Source organism: Oncorhynchus masou, chromosome 11 (genome assembly GCF_036934945.1).
Source record: "Oncorhynchus masou masou isolate Uvic2021 chromosome 11, UVic_Omas_1.1, whole genome shotgun sequence".
In the NCBI taxonomy this organism is placed as follows: Eukaryota; Metazoa; Chordata; class Actinopteri; order Salmoniformes; family Salmonidae; genus Oncorhynchus; species Oncorhynchus masou.
Genome location: NC_088222.1, coordinates 38,790,928 through 38,802,937, shown reverse-complemented (window position 1 = coordinate 38,802,937; position 12,010 = coordinate 38,790,928). Strand labels below are relative to the sequence as shown.

At 40.9% G+C, this 12,010-nt stretch overlaps 1 protein-coding gene across 5 annotated transcripts in view; it reads right to left on the bottom strand.

Annotated features, from left to right (window-relative positions):
- Positions 1 to 1,814: 1,814 nt before the first annotated feature.
- The window catches only part of LOC135548655 (homeobox protein cut-like 1), a 250,386-nt gene continuing 240,190 nt past the window's right edge, over positions 1,815 to 12,010 (bottom strand). For all 5 annotated transcript variants that reach the window (XM_064978472.1, XM_064978476.1, XM_064978475.1 and 2 more), the window contains one exon: positions 1,815 to 11,936. In XM_064978472.1, the coding sequence (XP_064834544.1) occupies positions 11,489 to 11,936 (448 nt within the window). In that variant the 3' untranslated portion in view covers positions 1,815 to 11,488. The remainder of the gene's footprint in view (positions 11,937 to 12,010) is intronic.

The window sequence follows — 12,010 nt, the reverse complement described above, 5'->3', positions numbered from 1 at the left end:
TAGATGGCATCATGAGGTGGGAAAATTGTGTGGATATATTGAAGCCACATCTCTAGACATCAGTCAGGAAGTTAAAGCTTGGTCGCAAATGGGTCTTCCAATGACCCCAAGCATACTTCCAAAGTTGTTGACATTGAGTAAGAGGTTATTTTCCTAACACCACACTCCGAGAGCCCTCACCTCCTCCCTGTAGGCTGTCTCGTCGTTGTTGGTAATCAAGCCTGCTACTGTTGTGTCGTCTGCAAACTTGATGATTGAGTTGGAGGCGTGCATGGCCACGCAGTCCCGGGTGAAGAGGGAGCACAGGAGAGGGAGCATGCACCCTTGTGGGGCCCGTGTTGAGGATCAGCGAAGTGGAGATGTTGTTTCCTACCTTCACCACCTGGGGGCGGCCCGTCAGAAAGTCCAGGACGCAATTGCACAGGTCGGGGTTGAGACCCAGGGCCTCAAGCTTAATGATGAGCTTGGAGGGTACTCTGGTGTTGAATATTGAGCTATAGTCAATGAACAGCATTCTTACATAGGTATTCCTCTTGTCCAGATGGGATAGGGCAGTGTGCAGTGTTAAGGCTGTCCGTTGTCTCCATATCCATTTATTATAACAATCGAAATGCTAGCTATTAAAACAAGAACATCAAGGAGTTAGAAATCCAGGAGTTACAAGTTTCTTCTTAAGTCTGGATCCCTGCACAGTCTCAATGTAGATCTTGATCACTTTTATAGTCGCTGGACTAAAACCTAATTAAGACAAGTGTACTATATTGCATATTGGATCATTAAAAGTCAATGTTTACACTACCTTATAGTTTACTACAGGGTTTCAACTTTGGTTTTAGAAGTGGGGGGGGGGACATATTTTTTAAATGTTTTTTTTTATCCAGTTGGATAAACACTCCAAACCACCTACCCGACTGCACGGTGGGGTCCTAAATCACACCTTCGCCTCGTTTTGTATCCATGACAGTGAAAGTTGCGCCCCTGGTTTACCAATTAAATAGACAGATTGTGAAGTAGACATACTTGGTATTCATATCTCAAAACATAAATTAACTTACCGCAACCAACTTCAATAGAAGGTTTGCAAAAATAGATTCTGCAACCACGGAGAGGTAAATACTTGTCTATTTATGGAATTTTATTAACGCCAATAATAGTTTACTTACTAATGGCACTGCCTACTCCAGATGACTAGTTTTTTAAAATCATATGAGCAAAAAAATATTGGAATGCAAAGCCAGACAAAATTAAAGATGCCTATTTATAATGAATATGAGTTTAGAGGCTAAATTATTAAATAATAAATCATTAAACCTCTCACTAAAAGCTTCACTCATACATAAATTATACTTCAACCCAAAATGGTTCTCCAGTAGATTATTAATAAAGGATCATACTTTGTTCAAATATTGCCTTTTTGCCTTTAAATAGAGCGGCAGGTAGCCTAGTGGTTCGAGCGTTGGGCCAGTTCCATTCATCAAGGATGATGAACGGAAACAGGATGCACCTGAGCTCAATTTCGATTCTCATAGCAAAGGGTCTGAATACTTATGTAAATAAGGTAATAATAAAAAATTAAAAAACATGTGTAAAAATTTCTAAACACCTGTTTTCACTTTCATTGTGGGATATTTTGTGTAGATTGATGAATTTTTTATTTATTTAATCAATTTTAGAATAACAAATAGTGGAAAAAGTCAAGGGGTCTGAATACTTTCCGAATGCACTGTGTGTAAAACGGTTTACACTTGTTAATAACATGGAACAGACCGAACAACAAAGAGTAATATTATAGCAAAAAAAGACACCACACCAACTTTGTGTTTGTATAAAAGATATTTACTTCAATTATCACACCTAGGGTGCTAGTGAATAATAATAACAATAATAATAACAACAATAATACATTGTGAGTTTCATACAGTGATATTGCCTCTCCATATTCTATAGGGACTGTCTTACAGTGCTGAGAACAGACTACATGACGTAAATGACCAAATAAAAAGGAACCAGATGAAAACAACAAACGAGAGAACAACTGAAACTGGAAGAGATACATGTTTTTCTGTGAAGGAAGAGTCACCCTCTCATTGCCAATGATCATGAGGCCTAGAATCACGCCATAGAAAAATATATCAGCGGACAGCAACTAGCTAAACCTCTCTCTGGACTGAAGAGGGGGAGGAAGAGCACTGTTGTGGCCAGTGATAGTGACAAGGACTCTGCTAAAAGTAGTTTCCACCTGAGCTTTGAGAGAGACAATTAGACCAGCTGAGATGGAGGGAGGTTTCCTCACTTCAAAAGCAGTCAGTAAAAAGAGAGGACACAAACTAAAAGAGAAGGAAACTGCAGCCCTTAACTGCATAAGAGCCGCTCAATGCGCCACACACATATACACACGCAACGTCATATGAATGCCTAAACCCCCACTGGGCGTCATTTTACCCTATGTCAAGCTAGAATTCAAAAGTGAAGTGTTGGAGAAAAAGTGAATTGCGCTGTAACTCTTCAGTTGGAAGTGCCAACTCTTCGATGAGAAAGACACTTTTTTTGGTTGAAGGGATTTTTAAAAAGTATTTTGCAACATAGGGTAGCTTCAATGTGAAGTTTGGTTTAAAAAAACTAATCACATAACCTTCAAAATAAATGAAATTGCACAAATCAAATGTCTATGGAAGCCATATCTGTACAAGGTCTAAGGTCTCCATCATACTGGCATTTATTTTGCCAAAACAAGAGCTCTGAAATAAACGTATTATTCAAGGGACTTAAAGGTCTCTCCAGCAGTGGACAATACGGTATAACAGATACGGTATAACAGATACGGTATAACATCTGGATCTTCTTCCACCCATTTAAGGAAAAGCAAACAAATAAAAAAAACCTGTTCGTCTCAATTATTTCCAAAAATCTAGTGTCTATAGCAGTGTTTCCCAACTCCTCAATTACACCTAACAGCACACATTTTTGTTATAGATTAAAGTCATTGAGGGCTTGATGATTAGTTGACAAGTTGAATCAGGTGTGCTTGTCCAGGACTACGACAAAGATGTGTACTGTTGGAGGTACTGGATCACTGGAGTTGGGAAACACTGGTATATTTTAACAGGCATTCTCAAGTTCTGCTATTGAATGACATTTGACCAACCACATGACCTATGTATATTCAGATATTATATACAATGTACTGAAAGTCAGCAACTTGACATTACAGTAGATAAACTGATAGTGAGATGGCAGCCTGACCAAACACAAGAAAGTTGGAGACCTCTGGCACTTTGAAGGAGAGAGTGGGCACACTCTCAGGCTTCTCAAATGCTTGGTAAAAGTATAGTCCCAGTTTCAAACTCATCAGCTGAAAATAAAGGTTGCTTATAAACCTGGTAGGGTAATTAATAGTAAAGGCGAGGAGCCAAAACCATTGGCGAGTATGGCTAGCTTTGTTCTGAACGAAATTAGTCAATGAGAATCAGATTATACGACAACATTTAAAATCAATTATCTTAGACTTGGATACAGCACATGGCTAAACAAAGGTGAATTGGAGTTGAGAAACCAAGACAAACTTGATGACTTCAGCAGTTTAGAAACAATGTGTCTGGTTCTAAATTCATACAGTCAGTTGAGGCTTTGGGAACATGTAAATGTGAGTATGGAGACAGAACTGAGAGAGGGGACTCCATGGACACCCATCTTATATAGGTCTTAGACAATGCCATCATAACACATTTGACGAGACAGCAAGGTAGCAGCAAAGGACTGTGGGTGATGTAGTTCTATCATGACTCCTTCACTAAAGCGCTAATTACGCAGCTTTCAAAAAACACAATATTCGTAGTCAACTATAGGGAGCCAAATTAGTTGTCCGTTTGGAGTTGGTCGAGAATGGTTATAGCCATGGAACACAACCAACAGTCAATGTAAAAATGTATCATATATTTAGTTATTCATTGTTGACCTATATGTCAACTACCACTGAGTGATAGATTCAATGGACATTGGTTGACCTGTAATGCATAGAGTATTATGAACCTTACGTACATAATCCAAATTGAATATGACATGATTAATGCTGTTGTTGTTGACCATTATTATAGTCTCCATTTCCAACGTCACTGGCATCCAAACTCTATTAACATGCCACTTCTGACTCCTCACAATCACAATAAGCCTACTGTCCCTGGCTGACTTCTGAGACTAAACACAAACAAAACGATATACGAGATAGAGAATGAAGCGTATTCATGTTCAAATCAAATCTTCAATCAAAATGGGAAGGAAAAGCAAAAAAATCCAGATTTTCATCAAACTTTTGGCAAACATTGTCAAAAATCTTTTGTCACGACCAGTGGCTCTTGACATTGAATAAGGAGATCCAATAAGGCAAAAGGAGTGTATATAGTATAAATAAAAGTAAGTATAGATTGGGGGTGGTGATGTACAATGACATTATATGATTCTGTATATGCTTCTATGAGAATCAAGGCATTGGTCTTAATGTGTACTAGGTTAAAGTTTGTCTCACAAATACCGCAAGGTTATGAAATGATTTAAGGGTCATATTAGAAATGTGAATTAATGATACACAAACACCATGAGACCAACGCTGGCTAATGCTAAAACTTCTGCAACAATCCTTGTAGTCGATCTTACAGAAGTGTGAGGTTTTCGTAGTCCTAATATAAAAAGAAAAAGTTAAAAACCTAATGGACACAAACCTTACAGAGAGAACTACCAATACGTTGACAGTAATAACAAAAAACAAACCCATAGTAATGCTTAACAACTTGCTATAAGGATATATTTCATCTGTACAATTTTATATGACAGTGTATATAATATTGATAGCAATCTGCTTTAGTTCTATAGAAAAATATTTGCAAAGGGCAAATTCCTGAAATTCGTCCAAAAAGAATCGTATAGATTCTGCAACAAATTATACACTGTTTAACTGGACATTGGACTCGAATGGAGCGAACTGTGTTTTTCTTAGCAACAGAAAAATAACATGAAAACACAGAAGGGAATTGTAGCACAAAAAACTGCACAAACACATGCAAAATGCCCTCTGTACTGTATGAACCAGTGTAGCAAAATGCCCTCTGTACTGTATGAACCAGTGTAGCAAAATGCCCTCTGTACTGTATAAACCAGTGTAGCTTTGGGTGCTTCCTCAAGGGTTCCACTGAAATCCCATCCCCTAATTCTTCATGATACTCAGAATCTTACCCGTTCATTCAGAAAGCTACAGACAACTCTGTGTCTACAAAACTGACGAACACTTAAAGAAAACCTTTCCATGTCAATAGCAGAAATATACACATGAACAGGAGCAGAGAAAAGAGGATCGACCTCTAGCTCTTGGGACTCCCTACAACATAAAGACTATTAACTTGTGACTGATAAGAGTGGCCTGTTCTATATGATCTTTACATGGACATGTGATAGACAATAACTCACAGACAGGTAGTCAAGCCTGATTTGGTCCTCTTTCAGAAGTTGTATTGCTCATGTATTGGTGTGTTACATCAGTCCGTGTCTATGTTCTGTGCCTTTGTAATCGGCATTATTTCCATGACTGTGGCCTCTTGGAGCATTGTGTCCTTGAATACTGGAGTCTGACAAAGCAATGTCATATATGTGAACCAAACCTACAGGGAAAAGAGGCGTGGTATACATCAACAACAACCAATGACGTTCAGACGGTTTGAAAACTAGGATAAGGTAAAAAGTCATTCAAGCACTTTTGCTTCTACTACAACCAGAATGACTTCCATTAGCTCAGAGTGCACAACCCCCCTTTAATGATCACGATAAAATAATAATCCAAAACACATTGACCTATGAATAATAAAATCCAATTAAAGTTCATGATGGTTGATCAAAAACATTTCACTCTGGGCCAAAAGGCCAAACTACACTGAACAAAAATATAAACACAACATGTAATATGTTGGTCCCATGAGCTGAAATAAAAAAATTCCCAGAAATATTCCATTCGCACAAAAAGCTTATTTCTCTCAAATGTTGTACACAAATTTGTTTACAGCCCTGTTAGTGAGCATTTCTCATTTCCAAAGATAATCCATCCACCTGACAGGTGTGGCCTATCAAGAAGCCGATTAAACAGCATGATCATTACACAGGTGCACCTTGTGCTGGGGACAATAAAAGGCCACTTTAAAATGTGCAGTTGTTGTCACACAACACAATGCCACAGATGTCTCAAAGTTTTGAGGGTGCGTGCAATTGGCATGCTGACTGCAGGTATGTCCACCAGTGCTGTTGCAAGAGAATGTTAATTTGTCTACCATAAGCTGCCTCCAATGTTGTTTTAGAGAATTTGGCAGTGCGTCCAAATGGCCTCACAACAGCAGACCACGTCTAACCACGCCAGCCAACTAACTCCACATTCGTCTTCTTCACCTGCAGGATCGCCCGAGGGGGAGGTGGGGGTGTTGAGAACAAGTTTGGTCTGTAATAAAGCCCTTTTGTGGGGAAAAACTCATTCTGATTGGCTGGGCCTGGCTCCCCAGTGGGTGGGCCTATGCCCCCCAAGGCCCACCCATGGCTGCACCCATGCCCAGTCATGAAATCTATAGATTAGGAACAAATGTATTTACTTAAATTGACTGATTTCCTTATATGAACTGTACCTCAGTATAATCTTTGAAATTGTTGTATGTTGCGTTTATATTTTTGTTCAGTATACATGCAATGTTTCCAAAATGACTGACAGCAGAACATGATTTGGGGAGAAAAGTGAGAGAACTCCTGTTCAAATCTTCAATTAGCGTCACATGAGAAACAGATAAAGGAAAACAAATCCACACAAATTCAATTCCCAATCAAAAAGCACTGCCTGTCAAGTATGTCGCCTGTCCTAACCGGGCAATAGCTGGGAACAGTTGACATCATGACAGCACAACTTGACATGTTAGTAATAGTATCAAAGTGAAATCCCTCTGATCAACTCCATTTCATTAGTGCCTCTACCAGGCACTCAAGCCTGCAACGTTCTTAATGAGGGCCATACCCACTATCTGCGTGGGGGGCTTTTGATTGTGGACCTCTTACTAAATCTGTGGCCTACAAGAGTCTGCCTTGGCATCACCTCTGGAGGAGCCCGAGACTGTAGACAGTCACAGAACTGGCCCTCTTTTGTTCAACAGCAGTGAAGTATTTCCAGACAAAACAACTTTGCTACAGACGTCAACAGCTGCGTTGAAGACGCAGCATGTGGGAGACCAATCAAAATGATTGCTTGTTTCCATGTGGTGCCTGCACAAGACTTGGAGACCAGTGATGAAAAGTCTCATGAGAACGACGATGGGATGGGAGCAAGACTTCAGTCCAAGAGCCAGTTTACTGCATTCGTTTATGAGCAATCCTGAAAAGAATATCAACCCTTTGGTCTGGATGACTTTAAGGCAAAAAGGCGTGCAGACGGTTAAGTGCTAAGATGTCTCTTCAATAGTGCTAAAATATCAATACCTTTTTTGAAAGGTAACGTTTTTGGGTATGATCAATTTAAGCTTTACGCGTCAAAAGCCATTATATATAAATACCATTATGTTTTGCTTAAACTTGTCGATGTACTTGTGCTTTTATCAAAAGATCAACACTCCTTGATTTTTTTGATTGTGTTCAATCGATCACCTCTTTTTTTCTCCAATGAAATTCAGTAGAAAAGTGTAACCAGCTGATGGGGACTGCTGTGGCTTAGCCAGACTGGCAGTGTGTGACTTGAAGAGAGCGTGGTTTGGAACCATGCAGGACACAGGGCTTTTGAACAGTGTGCTAACATCACTCCCCTCCAGAGGTGATCCAATCACCACCAGCTTCGCTGTAGGAGGGGCAGCAGAGCAGGAGCCATTCAGGACCCAATTCTGTTCCAAATGCTCACAATTTAAAAAAGTATCCAATAATCTCTCTTTAAAGACGAAACTTATTGCAAAGTCAGAACGGCATAGAAAATATTCATGAGCATGCAATTAAATCTTTTAAGGTAAAGTTGCCTTCCCCCCCCTTTTTAAAGAGGTTTTTGGTCAGTAGTGCTTGTGCTTTACACAGCTGTTTGTGTTATTGTTAGTATAAAAATGTCATTTGATCTGTTTGTTTTTTTGTCTGAAGGAACTAAACCTATATTTAGCAAATAATAATTGAGGAAATATTAATCTTCTAAATAGTAGGTGTACATAGTACAAAGAGCGTCACAAAATGTAGCCAGTGCATCCCAGTTTATAGTCCAATAAACAGGAAACGCCAAAGTCACACTCTTGCTGGACCTAAGCACATATATAGTGATGTGATCACTGCTTATTTTAGATCAAATCTACCTCACTTTATTCATCTCAAACAAAGCTGGGAAATCTCCAAAGATAAGTGTCAGATTCAGAGGTGATGCCAAAGTACAGCAGTTCCAGACCTTCAGATGCTACTGGTTCTTGAGCCCCACCACAACTTCGGCCCTGTGCTGGGTTCAGTAATACACGGAAAATGTACAAAAGAGAATATAAGTCAACCTGATTTCAATCATGCTTGTTGAAATGAAAGAGGAAAATAGAAAATGCACAGACGCATCGAATCATGAACGGTGAACGGCACCATAATGCTATAGACCACGTTGTCGGGTTGCTCTCCCATTTCAGCTCAAACAACATAAATGACACTGTCAAAACGTCTTCAAAGATCACTAAATATACATGTATGACAACTAAATCTCGTATAACCCAATACTGCCGGCAGTCTATCAGTCAAAAAAATATTATATGACCCCTTATAGTCCCTTCCATACAATAATAACAACAATAATGAACATAAATCAAATAAGACATTAAAATGTAAAATACAGCACCTATAAATAAGCATAACAAAAACATGAAACAAAAAAACTTTGTTGAAGTGATCTACTGCTCGTCTTTAATATGGCAACAAAGGGGACCTACTGTATTTGTGAGTCTGCTATGCCATAAGCCGTATCATTTAGAAAACAGCTTAGAAGAAACAAAGGGTGGCAGTTGTGCACTCTACGTGTGTGCAGGTATATACAAATCAAAGCCACACAGACTTATAAAACACACAGACACACACACACACTCAAGGGTGTGTATGGCAGAGCAGGGAAGCTAGTCCTCGCTCACACCCTCACACCCCCTTCTTACGGTACGCGGATACAAAAATCACACACGCCTACTTGTGTACACGTACGCGTGTGCTCTCACACACTCAAACACACAGGGAGAGGCAGTGGGCGGGCAGGCACTGTGAGCTTGTGGCATAGGAGGAGGAAAGGGGGAAAAGGGAAGCGGTTGCGATGTGTGCGGGGGGGGGGGGGGTCCTAATGTTCTACCATATCTTGGGAAGGGAGGGTGGGTTGAGGGTTAAGTATAAAACTAATGTCTTTGTTTTCTTCCATTGACCCGTGTCAAGTGATCTTAACCTCTGAGATATATTCACATGGGGCAGGCCAAGAGTTACAGCTGAAAGTAAGAGGACTTGTTGTGACCAGTGGAGAATGGAGATGCTACGTAACAGTCATGAATTGATCATAAAACTGGTCATAATATAAGGAGTAAGCGCATCAAGATTGGTGGGAGAATCAGCTTGACTTTGAAAGAGACAACCAAATTGGATGGGGCTTTGTCACATCGACACTACTTTGGATATAACTTTTGGTGTTGGTTATTCAATTAGTAAAAATTTACCTTGAAATATCTCTACTAATCCTTGGCACTGTTTTGTACATTTGACCTCTGCGCAACACAACATGGCAGCCTGTGGAAAATATATGTCAAAGGGTTTTAAAGGAGGGACATGTGACTGGTTGACCATGACCAGGTCAGTCTTGTAGCTCTGTATGGGAACACACAAGCAGAGGAGAGTCCATCTCTTCCTCAGACTCGTACTGCACCGCATGTGAGGACCGACACGCAACAGCTGGGGTTTCTTGTCTTTCTTTTCTGTATTTTTACAATGTACAAATATACACACAGCCGTAGGTAAAGAGTTGAGAGCAAAAGAGCCAGATGCTTGGAATATACAGTAAAGTGAGCTGTGCATCTCCTGGCTTTTTCACCCAATGAAACGCAAGCCTCCCCAGCCGAGGGCCAGGCTGTGAAGTGCAGCGGCCGTCGGCTCTACTGTACACCCTGGTTCTGAGGTCTTAATAGTGTGGTTTTTGTGGTTAAAATAGGTTAAAAAGCAAGTTTGCAACTTTTTTTTTCTTCTTCTTTTTTTTTTTTTTAAATATCTAGACTGAAATAGTTTTTTTTCTCCATGAACTTGTATACAACTTTTTTGTTTATTTTCTTTTTTTCTCAAACCTGATTTTGGCCTAAAATGGAGTGTATTAAACAAATGCTCCCGGTGCCACCAAAATGGCGTCCCCCGGAAGTCAGTTAAAGCTATGAAAGAAATGTACACTACTTATCAAAAGAGCTTCTAGATCACCCACGAGAAAGAACACAAAGTAAGCTACCACAAGATGTTTTTCAGATTTTTCCTTTTTCCTGACATGACCGTTGCATTTTATGTTGTACGTTGAAAAACTGTGAATTAAAGTGATACTTTTTTTTTCTCAAAGTTCCTTTCAACTGATAATGAGTATTTCACTTCAGATTTTACCCTTCCCAAATATTTAGGAATCTAAAATAGCATTGTTTAAAGTCGACCGACTGTGCAATCTCTTAGTGGCAACCAAATTGCTATAAAGTTTTTTTTCTTTCTCAGAGGAGAAAAATAATTTTATAAAAATGTTAATTATTTTCTCAATAGAGTGGATAGCATATTAAGAGTTCCAGTGCCATTACATGGCAGCTTTTGGGGCACAGAAAGGAACATTGCTTGGGAAAGGGTTCTCCTCTCCTGCAGACTAATTTTCTAAATGCTTGGCTTTTCATTCTCTTTTTTTTGTTTGACGATCAGAAAGCCAAAGAACTGCAATGGAGTTATGAGGAGAAAGAACCTCTTAGAAAACAGAAAAAGGGAAAACGTTGTAACAGTTAGTCTACTAGATGTGAAAACTCACTGAGCGAACAAGGTTAGAAAAACTTTGAGGTGGCGAATAAATCTCTCAAAGGGAAACACACACGCGCGCACGCACACACACACACACACGCACACATACACACACACACACACGCACGCGCACACAAATAAAACACATAATTGCTTCTCGTGACAGTTTCCTCCTGTGGAGTGACGCTCCTTTGTGAGTAGCGCAAGTCTTTCGTCTCCTCCGCACCTTTTGGCCGGTGGTGTTGGGGCCCTGTGGCCAGCAGGGGTGTTAAGTGCTTTATCTCCAAACAAAGCCAGGTTGTTGCTGTTGTTTCGCTTCTTGAAAAAAATCTATGAACCCTCTTTGATATGAAAAGTCGTAAAAGATGCCAGTTCCTCTCTGGCAGCACTGCTCCAGTCTTGGCCTTGGAACTGTGCAGTCAGGGCACTAGAAAAATAGTAACTCTCACTCTCCAGCAGCAGGGGTACCATATCAGAACTCCCACTCGTGGGGCTCGTCTTTACCGGCAGCCTTCTCCAGGCGGTGGATGATATTATTGAGGTTGGCGGCTTTCTTCTTGCGCAGGCTGCTGTCGCGGGGGTTGCGGGCAGCAGTGGTGGTGGCAACAGACGCAGAGGAAACATGGGTGCTCTCGGGGAAGCTGAACAGGCTGTCCAGGGCGCCGCCCTTGTGGTGGCCGCTGGTACCTGCAGCGTTGCTGCCAGTGGCTGACGTGGTGCCGTCGTCTCTGTGGTCGGACCCCCCCTCGCCTTCTGAGGCCGGGTGGTGCTCGTGGCCGGGGCGTGTGCCCTCCACTGTGCCATCTGACTCGGTACCGTCACAGCTGTCGCCCTCACTGGCCTTGCCTGCCCTGGTGGACGGGGAGCCGCCCTCACCTCGCTGGATCTCCTCGATGAAAAGCTCCCGTCGGATACGAGACCTGGAGGCCAGAGAGAAAGAGAGCAGAGGAACCCCAACATCCCTCAGTCAGACACAGACACATAGCTGGGAGTC